The 16,605-nt window shown below is 43.3% G+C and overlaps 1 protein-coding gene across 1 annotated transcript; it reads right to left on the reverse strand.

Annotated features, from left to right (window-relative positions):
• Positions 1-5,031: 5,031 nt before the first annotated feature.
• On the reverse strand, positions 5,032-16,557 carry LOC121835035 (transmembrane protein 19-like). Its single transcript, XM_042288947.1, has 6 exons — positions 16,264-16,557; positions 16,009-16,119; positions 15,466-15,603; positions 14,420-14,674; positions 9,739-9,954; positions 5,032-6,603 (listed from the first exon to the last, which is right to left on the reverse strand). The coding sequence occupies exons 1-6, from the start codon at positions 16,349-16,351 to the stop codon at positions 6,437-6,439; spliced, it is 975 nt and encodes a 324-aa protein (XP_042144881.1). The 5' UTR covers positions 16,352-16,557; the 3' UTR covers positions 5,032-6,436.
• Between the last annotated feature and the right edge of the window lie 48 nt (positions 16,558-16,605).

The raw sequence follows: 16,605 nt of genomic DNA on the forward strand, positions 1-16,605 counted from the left end.
TATTCATATTAAAGTGCAGGACCAACATAAATACACATACAAAATAAAACATATTTTTGAGCACCAAATTTGAACACTTTTAAACACTTAGTTCTACCATCACTTGGTTCGTGCGCCCAATACAGTTCCAAAAATAGAAGAAAACTCCCGCTTAGACTGAATTAACGAAAATTATAAATCGTAGTACGCAAATTGATGAGAAAATTCTGAAATGCTTATTCATTACCGTGGAGTGCTATATTCGCGCGATATTTTTTTGCAATATATATTTTAAGTCGCGCAATGTAGATACTCGCAAAAATTATGTCGTTTACAATATCTAAACTCGTGAAAGTGAAAAATTCACCCTCACTCCGCCGTCATTATGATTGATCGTCATCACCATTATCATCTGCATTATGTGCTAGGGATGTACGAAAATTCGAATAATTCGCGATTAGTGTTTCCTATTTGATTCGATTCTAACACACTTTTAAGTTACTCGAATATTCGATAACTACAAATAATGCCTTCCGTATTCCTCGATTTCTCGTGCCAAGCCTCACCGCTTTGTCCCGAGCGCACTCCAATCAAGCTTCATATCCTTCGCCTCGGAGCGCACGCGTCAGGCTTCACTGCTTTGCACCGGCGTGCTAGGAGAAACGGATGAAGCGGAGAGCGGTCGGAAATTCATTCGATGGGCTCACAAATTCGGTCTTCTTTGGTTACGATTGCAGTCATTACAGTTAATCATATTTTTAGAAGACAGTACTGGAAAAAGAATCTCAACTTATATTCGAATAGATAAAGTATTCGTTGCTTTTTCTTACCACGTTACATTATGTTTTTACCCGGCTCGTCCTATCACCGACTTATTCTTATTGAACACGAGCATGTGAATATGTACTAATTGAATAAAACTGATCCTTTTCACATATGGGTGTGCCTCGAAAAATTCCAGATGACGCTTTTAAAGCACCAGTGCTCAGTTCGAATTAAATACGTAGTCAATTCTTAATACTCGTATTTGATTTGCGGTAAAATTGAATATTTCCACACCTCTGTTATTGGCATCAAAAGGGCCCGGCCCCCATTAACGCACTAGTGCGTACAATAAGTAACATGATGTGTCCCGAAAATCGCCGGGAACAAGGTAGGACCCTCAAGTGGTGAGCAATTTTTCCACGACTTTGTTGTAACTAGCAGTCTGTGCAAAGCAGGGCATGATGAACATCTTGTCATCGCTCCGCAGCCCATGATAATCTGACATCAATCGATAAAAACACCGAAGAACGAATCACGAGGCTTTCCTATACCGGGCGTTTCTGGGGAAAGAGAACCGTGTTGTTCGGTGCGCGTCAATAAACTATGCATCGTAGAAAGGTCAAACTCTGTGAGATTATGACGCTAGGGGTAGGGATATAACGCGAAAGTTTTGAGAACGAGACGTTACTTGGATCAAAAGATAACTGAGGAAAAACGATTTTTCTTTATGAGCGTATACGCTCACCAAGGCCTAATATTGTCAAAACAAGAGCTGGGATTGCGGACGCATGTGGCATTTTTATCGGTGAAAAACACCTGTCAGCAAGGACCAGAATACTGTTTTCTTTCTTTTTGACAAGCTTTCTTCGCTAAAAAATTTTGTAAGGGCTCCCAGAATGTCAATTCATGTTTTGACTATTTTTAGGCTTAGGTGAACGTCAGCTCATCGAACTTTCACGTTCTACCCATCCACTAGCGTCACACTCTCCCGGAGTTTCAGATTTCCCCGGTCACGGTTCTTCTCAGTACCGAACGACAGACTTCGAAATTTCGAATGGCATCAAAATTATCTTTCTGATTACTCTTAAAAGTGAACAAACAACACGAGGTTCTAAAGTATTAGATTAGAAGTTTATTCGTGAGTCGCAGTGTATCGCAAGTCTGCCGATGACGCACGAAAACGAAGGCCGTAGCGTTTGCACAGCGTTGTAATAATAGTTACCGCCGTTCTGCGTTCTATTTAGCCAATAAGATTGCGACATTAGCTAATAAGAACGTCAAAGAACGAATCGGGGAGCGTGAACATATTGGGACCATACCTCGGCAAACCTCACTCATGAGGGCCCTCACTCACCCTCACTCACCCTCATCTTCACAGGTGAGGTGAAGGTGAGTGAGTTTCTGAACCAGGAAAATTCATGAGTATGAGGGTGAGTGAGGGCCGTGAGGGCCGTGAGGACTGTGAGGGCGGTGAGGGCCGTGAGTGCGTGAGGGCCGTGAGGACGATGAAGGGTATGAGGGCCATGAGTGCGTGAGGGGTGTGATGGCGGTGAGGGCCGTGAGTGCGTGAGGGCCGTCAGTGCGGTGTGGGGTATGAGGGCCATGAGTGCGTGAGGAGCGTGAGGGCGGTGAGTGCCGTGAGGGCCATGAGTGCGGGGGGGGGGGGGGGGGAGTGTGAGGGCGGTGAGGGGTGTGAGGGCCATGAGTGCGTGAAGGCAGTGAGTGTCAAGAGAGGCGTGAGGGGCGTGAGGGCCGTGAGGGCGGTGAGTGCATGAGGGGTGTCAGGCCATGAGTGCGCGAGGGCGGTGAGTGCGTGAGGCCCCCTTCAGACGGAGCATCTTTCTCAGCAATTTTGGTGTAGATGGCGGGTTGTTCTCTAGCTTTCCCTAGATCGACACGAATTGCTGAGATGAGGTCCGGTTCGAAATAATCAAGCAACTCGGAGCGATTCGAAGACGTTTGAAGCGGGTGCATCCAATCAGGGACGCAAAATTTTCACTTGATACCTCGTGCCGGAGATGTTGACACCGAAAGACTTGGTTCTGGTTTGAAATCGATCGTTTCTGAAAATAAACTGTTTCAGAAAGGTACATTAGTATTCTCAACGAGATTTAAATGCATAAAAACACGTTTATAACGCGTAATTGTGTCTAAATAGTGCAAGAAAAATAAAATTTCATGATGATGATGGCAAATTGCAGAAATTGGTTGCTGCGTGTGATCGCGGGCGGCCCGTGTTGCTGGTGTTGCGGCGTCAAGTTTCTGGGCGAAATTGCCCCATCTGAAGTTGGCCTGAGTGGCGCGAGGGCCATGAGTGCGTGAGGGGCGTGAGGGCTGTGAGGGCCGCGAGGGCGGTGAGTGGCGTGAGGCCCATGAGTGCGTGAGGGCGGTGACTGCGTGAGGGGCGTGAGTGGCGTGAGGGCGGTGATTGGCGTGAGGGCTATGAGTGCGTGAGGGCGGTGAGGGGCGTGAGGGCCATGAGTGAGTGAGGGGCGTGAGGGCGGTGAGTGGCGTGAGGGCTATGAGTGCGTGAGGGCGGTGAATGGCGTGAGGGCGGTGAGTGGCGTGAGGGCTATGAGTGCGTGAGGGCCGTGAAAGGCGTGAGGGCCATCAGTGAGTGAGGGCGGTGAGTGGCGTGAGGGCCATGAGTGCGTGAGGGGCGTGAGGGCGGTGAGGGCGGTGGGTGCGTGAGGGGCGTGAGGGCCATGAGTGTGTGAAAGCCGTGAGGTTCAGTGAGGGTGAGTGAAGGGCTGAAGGTGAGTGTGACTGTGAGGATGAGGGTGATTGAGGGGCTGAAGGTGAGTGTAGCTGTGAGGGTGAGTGAGGGGCTTAGGTGAGTGTGGCTGTGAGGGTGAGGGTAAGTGAGGGCGACCTAAAATGCCGACCTCTGATTGGGACACGTCCTCCCAGCTAAAAATTATCATTAGATCCAATTGGAATTTTAACTGGTTTTAATTGGAACCAATCGGTTTTAGTGGGTTCCAATTGAAAGCACACTGGCCAATGGGTCTCACCAGTTGGAAAAAAATTTCCAGTTGGAAACTTAATGGGTTTCAAATGGTTCCCGTTGGTTCCCATTACAGTGACCAATTGGTTGTCCGAAAACCTAACTGGTACCAATTGGAAATTCCACTTGGAATCTAATGAGAATTTTCGACTGGGCTGCGTTTCTTCAAGGGATACTGCAACGAAATTTGAAAGATACCCGTCGTGTTCTCTTCCCAATTTGAATCGGCGGCTGTTCCCTTTGAATCGGGCGGAAACTTCGCCACCTAGCCAAATGTGTTTCACCTTTTTTTTTTTTTTTTAAGACTTAATTATGTTTAAACTAATTTAATCCTCTTGCAGTCTCTTGAACGTAGCCACCAGCTACTGAGCTCTACTTAATTGAAAAGCTTTATAACGCTATCTCCCGATAGACGCAGCAAGTAGACGATGCACTCAGTCGAAAGCAGGCGACCTGCTCGTCTACACGCTGCGTTTACTCTCACTTCTGACGTTATGAATTGGTGGAAAGTTCTCCGAGCCGGGGCGGCCGAACTCGCTGACAGCAGCAGACCACCAACACGTGGGGACGCCAGAGTTCAGCCTTTTAGGGCGCGTAGTGCATCGCTGAGCACACCGCGGCGCGCTAGTAGCCTATATATGCGGAGCGCAAATTGGTCTGCTTCTTGAGCAGGGGTAGCGGTGACGTCAGAACGCCGAGCTCTGAATGGCTCTGATTCGAAGGATAGGGGGTAAACCTCAAGACAGCTGGCATTGAGGTCTACCCACTATCCCTTCATCAGAGCCAATCGGAGCTCCGCGTTCTGACGTGAGTGCTATATGTCGTGGCTATGCAGTTTTCCTTGTATCATTTTCACTAACAAAACTTTAGTTGCGAGTACAGTTTCGTCCTGTTGTGTATGCTTCTTCACTTCGTCTTCACTGTTTCAGCAGTTTTCATCACGTACAGACAAACATGCACTCGCATGCACTGAAGACTAAGACACAGTGCGAGATATTGTCACTGGAGCCACCTTATAATCTCGCATTAGATAAAACTCTGAAAAAACGGTAGAAGCATGTTTTTCGAGATATGCCCATTTTTTCAAGACAGGAAAGAGATTGTAGACATTGAAATGACACGTTGGGTTTATCAAGCTGCAAGAAAACACTTGACTAAACTTGCTATCGTTGCTTCTCGAGTTCAGCAGAGAATTACAGCACAAAAAGTCATTTGTTCTGCATATCTTGGCATAAAGGCAAGTACATTTGTGGGTTGACAGAAAAAAGCTTTTCAGAGTGTAAACCTAAATTAATGCTTTTATTTAGACACTGAAAACTCGATGTACATCAGCCGCATGCCAGAAGAAAAAAAAATTGAAGGAACAACTTGCAACTGTTGATGCACATCCAACACCGAAATACTTGATGCTACTTGGTAGTAAGCGTGCTACTAATAATGCTCCCTTTGAAACGAACCACATTATCGGCACTGCAGAGAGCACAGAAAGATCACCGCCTAAAACATACATTTAATTTGTATATGCAAACACTCAGGTATATAGGCATATCAAAATACTTGTATTGAAATATGCAAATAGCCGCAATGATTGTCGAACTTTGGTATGTACTATTCCTCTACGGCTTCGATGCCCAAAGTCAGCTTCGATTCACACTTCATAAATATAGCTCAGACAAGCCTCACTGGGTTTGTTGATGGAATGGCAAGACATGCAAGTGCTCAGACGATCTTGCGTTCAATTCAAAACATAAAGTACTAATGCTCAAAAGGACAAGAAAACAAGTAAGAAAATTTGATATCCCAAAATCTCCGACGGTGCCAGAATAGCTCCGTAAAACAAAAAAAGCTTTCACACAGTTAAAAATGAAACTAGCCAAGATGGTAATGCTCTTTCAGGATCTAGAAACTCGTCAAAATGATCTCTTCCAGATACCACCTCTATTGGATAGACCATTCACAGCTGTCCTCTTGGAATGCTTAGCCACATTTGCTGACGTAACAAATCATACATCACTAATGCTACATTCGCGGCTAACTTATGCGAGCTAGTAAAACCCCATGTAACTTTTCCATAATCACTTGCAATTTGAGCAGCAGCCAACATGTTGATTGTCATTTTACTGGATACAACTACAAACACTTCAACATCTTCATCTGTTGGGTATATACATATGTACATCTTCAAAAAGTATTGCACTGTCTATTGCAAAATGACCTACAACACTTACCTACATGCTACTCAAAAGAGGCAAGTCAGCATATGCAAGAAGCACTGCACAGCATAGGCAGGACACAAACAAACACCTAGCCATACAGTTACTTGCACACACAAGGACAAACGGGAAAACATGCTCTTCGTATATAGTACAATGATTGTCATTTCAGTTTCAACAGTAACGGCCTTCCACATTCGAAAGGTCAAGCTCCAACAGTATATGAAAATGTCTTCCCATTCACACAAACATTTAAATCAATACACTTCCATTGCACACAAGAGTGTGAACATAGCCATGGATTGAAGAATTTAACGCAAACGCTCAAAAAATGTGCTGTAAAATCTGTGATTTCCCCAAACAAGCTGCAACAACTGCTTGAAAAACAGTACCAAAAGAACACCTCGAAAGTGGAAAAACAACCCAAACACAATTATACACACATTCACACACACTGTAGAGGTTGGAAAAATCAGTGAAACAAGGACAGCACTTGCACCGAAATCCAAGGTACAAGCATGGCTGTGACAAGGTTTGAGATCAGGTTAACGGAATGATTGTCGAGTAGATTGATTCCGGAGACGTGCTTCACTCCCGGCCCTGGTTCTTCCACTATCCGTCCACTTGAAGTGTCCAACCCTGCACAAACAACCCAAGCAAGTCTCCATGTTCACACTTATATGGCAACTTTTTTGCATTTAAAGGGCATAAAAAATGCCTAACAATTCATGGGGTGCGTCCAGAAAGGGAGTACGGTTTGTGCATAAGGCCCATGAGAGAATTAATTTCTGTCACGCATTGGCAGTTATGTTGCCTCGTGTGTCATACTTTGTTTCACCATAAATAAGAAAGCAGTCCAGATACACAATCATAAACACACCGATTGAAAGCACAAAAATCATGGCAAACGCCCTGCACTTGATCGGTTTAGAGAGTGGTAAGATATGCACTGAAAGATAATTAAGTTATTTTTTAAGATGCCCAGCAAGTTCCTAACTGAAGCCATACCTTTAAATTTACTAACTAAAAGTTGATTACTAAAGAGTAATTATTGACCTAACTGTATACCAAATGTGATTAATTTTCCTGAATTAGTAGAAACCAATATGACATAAACCTCTTTTTCTGTGGGATGCATAGTTTATACAGGAATGATTTGGGCGACAATTCCAGGAAATTCCCTGCATACCAACATGATTGTGAAACCCCTGAAGGTTAAGATATGCCTAAATGTTTAAAACTAAAACCAGCATGCATGTTTCTCTTCACATCATATTTGCAATTGATTACTTCCTTAAATGGCACAATTTAGTTAATCATATGTTCCGATCCTTTATGCTAGTGCATTTATAAGGGAAACTCGGAAAGTGACTACATTGGTGCACAAGTTCTGCAAGAGTATTCCATTCCAAGTTGCATTTGTGTTCCCCCATTCATTAGTCACACCTTGACGCCATTTTGTAAAGCTGGTTATTTTTTAAGTTCGTGCTTAGCAATAAAAATAGATAGAACGACTTGCTGACTCTGATGTCTGGTCTAGGATGAGATTTCTGGGCGCGATAAATGTTTGACAATCCAGATTTATGAGTACAAAAATCTTATAGTGTGTATTCATATATATCACATATTTATAAAATGTAGACGAAATGCAATGAGTGAGGGAATGATGTGGAAATCATTGTCAATGTTTAATCGAGGGTGGCGGAGCATTCATAATGAACTCTGTAGGCCACTTCTGGTGAGAAACAAATTGGTGGAGGAAGTACAAATAAAAAAAAATTCTGGATAACTGATACTTTCCTACTTCTGATCTTGTAACACACATTTTATAATCTCCAAAATTATTACTTAATGAAAGTGTTACATAACACATTAGCAGCACAAAGTGTTTCACAATGGAGGCCGAAGATGCTGGCTCAGGATTCAGGCAGATTCTATGGGGAAGTTATCAAAAAGCTTTTGACATGATAGGGGATTATATCGAAAGACAGATTAAGGCATCCAGAATTTATTAGAAATAAAGCAACTCCCAAACAATGTTGTGGGAGTTTTTTTATTATTTAAAAATGGTACTTACATTCTGGACATACTCTGTACAAATGAGAAATGTTTTATAAATACTCTTTTTTCAGCTCCTGCCCATAACCTAAATATTAGTGCACAAATAAACAATCCTGCAACTTTTCTGTGTAAGAGCTAGACCCTAGAAAAAAAAAACCTAAAACACTTCACAAAAAAACAACTAAGGAACAAATATTATAAGACAATTCAAATATGTGACAGTGCAAGCATAACATAAGCATAAAACTACCCAAACTTATGCATGAAAAAAAAAAAAACTATTTCAGCTTGTTTTAATTTAAAAAAATGAATCAAACACACTTAGTTTTATATTAATCAGAATTTAAAACTAGTTCAACACAAGCCATTCTTCAAAATTAAACTTGCACAAAATGCTTTTTAACTAAATGGAACTACACAACAACCTGACGCTTGCAAAACAAAACAAAAAGAAAATCAGCTGCAAGCTGGAGAACCTGATAAGATAGCCACCAAAAATAGCCCCAAAGACTCCCAGACATTCTCAGATAACGCCTGAATATTACTGTGTACCCCTTTCCCAAGCCAAGCTTATCAAGGAAAGATAATGCAACAAGTGTCTGGTGCCAACTGCTTTCAATCCTCAGACCCACACAAGACTTCTGCCTAAAAGCAAGTTTGCTATAGGTCAGTGACACGTACCCCGGGCTGCCACAGACTAAAATGCCCTAGACACTACATATCATGTCAAGGCAATAAGAAGCAACGTCAACAAGAGGCAGTGTGGAAATGCGATCAAGCTATCTTGAAGGATTCTCCAGCTAACAGATCTGCACTCAGAGCCATAATCTCTTTTTGGGGTGGCTTAACCAAGCTGCTTTTATGCTCGTGTCCCAAAATATTGTGCACAACCAAATATACATCTGAGGAAGGAAGTGGAAGTGAAAACATTTCGTTCTCTCAAACTTCCTTCCGAGAGCAAGCATTTGCAAGGGTTGAAGTTGTTAAAGGGACACTGATGACCCCCAAAATTTGTTTATTTTTTGCCAGGCGATTCATTACGGTGTCTGAAGACTATACCCAATCAGTATTATGCTAAGGCATCACATATTTTTAATAAAGTCGAAAAACGCAACTGCTCAAAACCAAAACTGGAGTGGGGAGGAAGAAGAAACATAGAGGAGGATAGAGTTGGCAAAAGTCACATGACTGTGCAGCTTTTTTTTTTTTTTTTTTTTTTTCAATCACCGCATTTGCAATATTTAGAAGCCACAAAAAATGGATCTCCTATTTCTTCACTTTATTTTTAATATTGAATGTGTGCCTTTGATGACCCACGACTGAGTACATTTGGTGGTTGGGCCCAAACTTTAGAAAATGGCACGTGACCACAAAGAAGTGAGCGCAACTCAATCCAGCAAATTCTTGATAGGTAGTTTCCGGGCAGAAAGAAAACGAATTTTGAGCCGAAAATTGTGTTCTGGGTAGTTGGGCTCTCATATGTCATGTACAAATAAAAAACTTGGCGGGCTTCAATACCCTTTCAGTGTCCCTTTAACAGGCTATCACCGCTGCAAACATGTTTGCATGGTGATATATACAAAGCCCCTCCTAAACAAAGCCCTTCCGGCTCGCACATATCTTTTTAAAAGATTTTGGTGCATAAATCTTTTGCCATGGAATAATTCTGGCAATGTTATAGACGACTATTTCTCGAAAATTGTGCAAACTCACCCGAATACTGGAGAGTGGCGCCGAGGAAGGAGTCGATGAGAGAGCCCAGAGAGCCCGCCAATGCCCCCACGACGACAAGAGCGCCCTGGGTGGGGCTCGTACGCAGCGTGGTGGAGCCTACGCACACCACCAGGGACAGGTAGTAGACCAGCCCGAGCAAGGCGCCCGCCAGGCCGCTGAAGAACGTTCCCGCCACGGACACCCCTCCGTTTGTGCCTGCACACAGAAGAGAAGACTTCGAGTTTCCGTAAGTTGCCAAAAAATGCATTAAAAAATATTTGGCACCAAAGGCGCTGAGACTATACAGTGCTTCTTTTGAAACTGAGCTCTGATAGGTGAAAGTGTTGAACGAGTGTAACTTTAAACCTGTGGAATAGTTTTATCCAATGTTCCATTATTGTTACAACACGTCCACAAAAAAAGAAAAGTACAGTTTTTTGCATTGCAAAAAATCATTATGCATCGCCGAACTCGTCTCCTCCGAAATGCAGCGCTGACAGACTGAACCAAATGCCGTATTTGCAAAAAAGACAATTATCCGACTCAAAAGTTTTAATAGATTCTCTGAAAATCTCAATGACAAAACGGGGCCAGTTCCCGACAGTGGACACCATCCAACATCACGTATTCGTGGGCTTCATCGACCGCCATTTTCCCATTGAAAATTTTCTAAAAACACTTACAAACTCAGTGATGTGATATATCAGAGTCGTTTTGGAGCACCTTTTGGAGCAGCCAAAGATTCATTTTGTAGCACCAAAAAGATCTTTTGGAGATTAAGCCCACACTTCATCTTCATTTATACCACTGCAAATATCCTGTTAGGGTTTATTTAGGATTACTTTTTAATTGTTTATTAGGTTAAGGTAGTGGTTCACAACTACTGATGTTTTGCAGACCCCTTGTGTATTCGCAAAGATGGTGGAACACCCCGTTCAAACTGACGGAAAGATAAAGGTATAGGTTAATTATGATTATGATTGAATAAATGGACATAACTAAGGGCTAGTGTAAAATGGACTTCATTGACATACACACCAGAAGACATTGACGTACACACCGCAAAACTCACCCGAAAATAGGAATGTTTTTTCTCAATCTGGGAAAAGGCAACTTTTATTGCCAGGCTTGACTGACGAGCCAGGGCTTTGCGGACCACTAGAATCCCTTCAGGGACCCCAAAAGGCCCGCGGATCCCGATTTGAGGACCACTGCGTTAAGGTATTGGCTTGTCCAACCAGAAGGCAATGTCTGTTTTGCCTTTTCACTTATGTACAACTCTTTGTTAGCATTGATTGCACAGCAGGAGTTATTCCTTCAAACGCAGAACTAGCTATTTAGTTGCAGGCAGAAGCACCAGACACGGTAACAAGATGATGATTAATGAAGGACAGCACAAACTGATGTGAATGGTTATTTCAGGTACGAAATTTCACTGAAATATTGCTAGAATATAATTATTTTGAGCAGATAAATTGACGTTTTGTTTAAGTTCTAGAGGCTGTAATAAACTGCAATTCTTCATTCAGACAAAAAAACAAAGCTCTTGTCATTTGATTATGAACATCAATTACATTTTATATGCAGAACATCATAACAATAATCGGAATGCAATCAATTTATGTCTTTTTATACACATTCCTGCTGAACTCACTAAGGTTCTTCCCAAGCTTCCATCCACTGCTCCTCTAATTTATTCCCACTTACATAAAATTAATAACTAAACCAAAAAAAGTTGGCATTAAGAAAACCTAGAGAACAGCCCAGTATCCTTGCCAAATCTCAAATTAGAAAACGACAATTAAAAGACTGCAGGCTATCATTTATTCTATCCTCAGTTTTATTCAGAAATTGTGTGTAATGCCCTCCTCTGGAGAAGTCCTTTTCCCTTAGCACGTGAGTGTGAAGCAAGCAAGACACGCAAATATGCAATGCTTTTTGTGCTTTTGTCGCTTCACTGCAGTCCACTAATGCGCAATGAGAAGCGCACTCAACGAAATAAAACACTGCGACTTGCCTCTTTTTTTCTCAGAAAAAGGGGTGAGTTGCAATGTTCGGTTGCGTTTTTGAGGGCGAGAAAGGTCACATGCAATTGTAAATTTGGGTTTTGTATGATGCTTAGGGTGTGTAGGTTGAGGTTGCACCATAAAAAGACTATCTCAAATTACGAACCAATGTTAGCCTTAAGCAAAGGTGCCAGAAATGCGGTACTTTGTTTCTAGATTTATGCATTCTGAAACAAAAATACTTGAAGATTCATTTCCAGAAAACATTTCTTTATTTAGTTAACAAAATATGACTAAATGAAGGGGTTTTATGAGTGTATAAAAACAATTTTGTAAAACAAAGTAGGAGTCAAGTTAGATACGTTTGTGGTTGCCCCCTTCGTTTGCTTGTAGCAGCCTCAAGTTATATATAGATATTGTACATCAGCTTGCCTCCATTTTTACACTTCCTAAGCCAATGCAAGTTTCCTATAAAATATTTTTTCCACTTCCTTGCCCTTGTCACAATAACTTCCTCCCTCTTCAGAGGTCACATATAAGACATTTTGAGTATGCATAGAGGTATTCTTAAGTCACTTGGACAACAAATGAAAATAGTTCAACCCAAGGTCAGTTCAAACTGTTATTGACACAAAATTGGCAAAACCCAAAGAATATGAAAACAACCCTTCAAACTCTTGTCACAACTAACTGGTTTGGGCATCTTTTCATATTTTATACTTTGCTATGTTGGATCACAGAAGGCTAGTAGTATAAAGAAACTAATAAAAAACCAAAAAAAGACATTGTCATTATATAGTATGGGCAAAAAAGTTTAACTCTACTCTACGTCAATACACAGTGGAAGGGGCGACATATTGGCATAAAGAAACAATACAGTGCTCAGCTGATCTCAAGTACCTGGAAAAAGAAAACACTCAAGATTGTCTCATTCAGAGAGGCAGCCAATCCATATCCAATCACTCAATCTTCCCGTTCTTTGTTTTCTTCATATTTTTTTGACATATTTGCACTATAGCAGTCACTTATTTTGGTAAATATGACTTGAATTTTCTACGATTCCTAGCAAGCAACTATTACAGCTCTCACTCCTTAAATATTTTCACGTACAATAAAACCTCGTTATAACAAAACGGGATATAACAAACTAATGGATATAACAAAGCAATTATAATTCCCCTTGCTTGCTAATAGTGGGAAGAAATGGACATTGGCTATAACAAACTAATGGTTATAACGAAATAATTACGACCGCTCCTTCAACTTTGTTATAACGAGGTTTTACTGTATAACAGGTGACAAAGTGAAGCTAAAACTGAGGAAAATAAGAGTTTAATGGACCGAACTTGTGCCCAAACCCAGCATACTTTGGATGCTGGGGTACGAGTGAGGAATTCTAGGTACCGCATTTACCCAATACTAATGTGCCCTCCAATGCAGAGCTCAAATTGGTCTGCTTCTGAGGTTTGCTTACTATCCTTCAATCAGAGCCGATCAGAGCTCAGCGTTCTGAAGTCGCCGTAACCCCTGCAAAAAAAGCAGACGAACTTGCGCTCTGCATTCTAATGTTCACACAGTTTCTATACCCAAGAAGTGAAACTTCAACATGCCCCCGACGTCAGTTTTGTATCCAAGTCTAGCGTGAAGGAAGTTTTTAGGTACAGTTTTCTATATAAAAAACAAGGTTGGCGTTAGAATCGGCTGACTACGATAAGTTGCCGAGTAAAAGAAAAGCTCTCAAGAAATAGTGACGACACAACAGCCAGCGGCAGCGCGTCCTCTATTCGTGATCGGTTTTTTACAGGCAGTTGCAACGCAGAACTATCACACTCAAACACAAAAGGGCGGTCCCACGGAACGCCTCTTCTTTTTCGGCAAGCCGCATTCCACCACGTCGACAAACAGCGTCCGCTATTTTCGCCTTTTGTTTACGTGCGGACGCTTAGTTTCTGCCATCAATTTAGGTGTCGGTGTAACACCAGAGCGTCACCAGTGGTTTTGTCGACGACGGAACTCGGCATGTATGATCGGGGATGTATTTGGGATCGCTTGAGTCCGAGTTTGTTTCAATTTGTTTCCTTTCGGAGTCGCCCGGGCGGTATCTACCTTGTGGCCGCCGACGGGTCGATGCCTTGTCTTAAGTCCGTCCGAATTAAGACAGGTACGTATAAAAATCGAGCATCGGTCGATGCTCCTTCTTGTTGCAAACTACACCAAAAAACAAAACAAATCGCGACGGAAAAAAAACTCAGCCGAGCTGGGAAACACTGGCTTCATGCATAGAAGGACATAAGGTGAAAGTATCAACGGTCCGGTGAGATTTAGTTAGAAGTATGTCATATTCGGAGAGCAAGTCAGCTGCTTCTTGCGCAGGGGTTGTGGTGATGCAGAATGACGCTGAGCTATGATTGGGCTTGATTGAAAGGACAGAGGGTATAGATTTAAATGCTAGATGCCTTGAGGCCTGCCCACTATTTTTTTTCTCCAATCGGCCAATAAGAGTCTGGAGTTTTGACAATTTCGCAACCCCTGTGCAAGAAGCAGACAAACTTGCGCTCCACATATTGCCCCATTAAGTTACTGGGTAAATACCCGATTGGAGTGTAAAGCAGACCATGCTCTGAAGCAAGGAATGCGGCTCCCTACCCTCTGGCAGCAAGGGGAGTGTGACTCACCCCTGGGTACTCTCTCGAGGGTGGTGATGAGGAAAGGGTCACCGCTGGACCAGACGCTGCCCAGCTCAGAGGCCCATGTGTCGCCGCAGCTTTCGGCCATGGCGCTCAGCACTGCCAGGGACAGCATGGCGCACTGCCAGTTCCGGCTGGGGTCCACCAGCTTCTCCCCCATCCCACACTCAAGCATGTAGAGCAGGGCAAACTCTGCGGCTATGCCTCCATTGCACAGCACCTGCACCCAGTTTCGCTGGCCACCTGCGCACGAACGACGTCGTGCCCTTCGGTCAAGTTTGCCACGAAGTCTGGCAACAAAGGAATGAAGTGCGGCTGATGGCTCACTAGGTAGACCACAAGTTTGTCTGCTTCTTGCGCAAGGGTTGCAGTGACACCAGAACGCCGAGCTCCGATTGGCTAGACTGGAAGGATAGTGGGTAGACCCCAAGGACACTAGCACTGAGATCTACCCACTATCTTTCCAAGTCGAAACTTGATCTTCTGACGTCACTGCAATGCCAATGCAAGAAGCAGACAAACTTGCACCCCGCATAGGAAAACACCGGCAGGTGAAGTCGAAGCGGTGTTCGAACGCGACTCCCAAGAGTGTGGTCTGGGTGACATGGGGGAGGGAGGGTGCCACAGGCTGCGAGGGTGTAGGTGTGCAAGGGTTCAGCCGAGGACAGGCTGATAGTCATGCATACACTTTTTGAAGTGTTTAGTGGCAGGTTGTGTGCCTCACACCACCTGTGGCATTCACCGAGGTTCCTTCGAAGGGAGGTGGATGCCTCCATTGATGTCCCGGGTTGAAGGAGTGAGAGGTCATCTGCATGTAGTATTGCCTTTGATCTGAGTCCATCGGCGACGTCGTTCACGTAAATCGGGAAGGGCATAGGGCTTACACTGCCCCGAGGCACACCGGTAAGCACATGCGCAAGGTGGCAAGAGGTGACTGTGGAAGGCATATATATATATATAGTCCCGATTAGTTGCATATACTATCATGCTCACAAGTTCTGTTATCGATCAGCTTTTGTACTTAAGATACCCACCCTCCTTGTGGTCGGCTTCAAATTTTCGTTTTTGGCTGGACCTGAACTTCGTTGCTTTTGAAGAGGACACGAAAAAAACGAGCAGCACGGCTTGAAAGCAGTAACTGCTCAGCGTAAGGACAAACCCAAGAATGAGACCTGCAAATAAAGGAAATAACGAAGAAATGTAACCAATAAAATTAATTCATTGGTTACATTTTTTTATTTTTATTGGTTAAATTAACATTTATGCGGAGCACAAACTTGTCTGCCTGTTGCACGGGGGTTGCGATGATGCCAGAATGCCTAGCTCTTATTGGCTGGTCTAGCATTAAGGTCTAACCCTCTCCTTCCAATCAAATCCAATAGAACAAGGCGCCGTTCTGACGTCACCGCAACCCCTGCGCAAGAAGCAGACGATTTACTTTCCGCATTGCTTACATTTATATTACATACCGCAACATCAACCCCTCCTCGTTTACAAATTTCATTTAAACCATCATCAGTTTAGAAATTTTAAGAAAATACGGACGCGTGTAGTTATACTTAAGGAAATATTCTTACCGGAAAGTGCTCCCGAAACGTCCAAGCTTTTTTTTCTGTAGCCCCATGTCGCGATGAGAAGTGGAATAAAAACAGAGACGAAGAAACGGAGCGGGGTGGGCGGAGCGATATCTGAAAAAATGAACGACTGCAAGTTATACACGCATACGTATACGTAAGCTCGATGAACGCGGCCTTTCTTCATTTAATGAGCGAGAAAATAACTGCAGCCGGATTCAGCACCTGAGGCTCGAGGATAACTCGGGCAGCACTCACCTTCGGAATACCAAGATGAAACCACCGACACCGTCCAAAACAGTAGAGAAAGGGGTAGTGTCACCGCAAGCAGGCTTACTAAAAGCATTATTTTTATAAAAACAAATTAAAAAATAAACGAACCTAAAGGTGAGTTACAGACAGCTCTTTCTTTCTCATCAATAACACAACATTACGTAACGAAAACGAAGACGCGGCTCACGACTACTGACAACAAAACAAATCCGCGGGAACAAAACCACGAAACCCGAACCCCGTTAGCTTCCGAAACTTTTTATAAACTGCAGTTACCCGGAAACGGAACTCGGCGTAGGTGTGGTAAGCTTGCGCCACCTACCCTCC

The sequence above is a fragment of the Ixodes scapularis genome, unplaced genomic scaffold, assembly GCF_016920785.2.
Source record: "Ixodes scapularis isolate PalLabHiFi unplaced genomic scaffold, ASM1692078v2 PGA_scaffold11__112_contigs__length_91849675, whole genome shotgun sequence".
In the NCBI taxonomy this organism is placed as follows: domain Eukaryota; kingdom Metazoa; phylum Arthropoda; class Arachnida; order Ixodida; family Ixodidae; genus Ixodes; species Ixodes scapularis.

Bases quoted from the DNA above. Each gene is read 5' to 3' on its own strand.
- LOC121835035 (XM_042288947.1), bottom strand. From the start codon at position 16,351: ATGCTTTTAGTAAGCCTGCTTGCGGTGACACTACCCCTTTCTCTACTG. The intron at 9,955-14,419 runs GTGAGTCACACT...TTCTGTGTGCAG, and splicing joins CCTCGAGAGAGTACCCAGGG to GCACAAACGGAGGGGTGTCC. The intron at 6,604-9,738 runs GTGAGTTTGCAC...TTGTTTGTGCAG, and splicing joins CGCCACTCTCCAGTATTCGG to GGTTGGACACTTCAAGTGGA.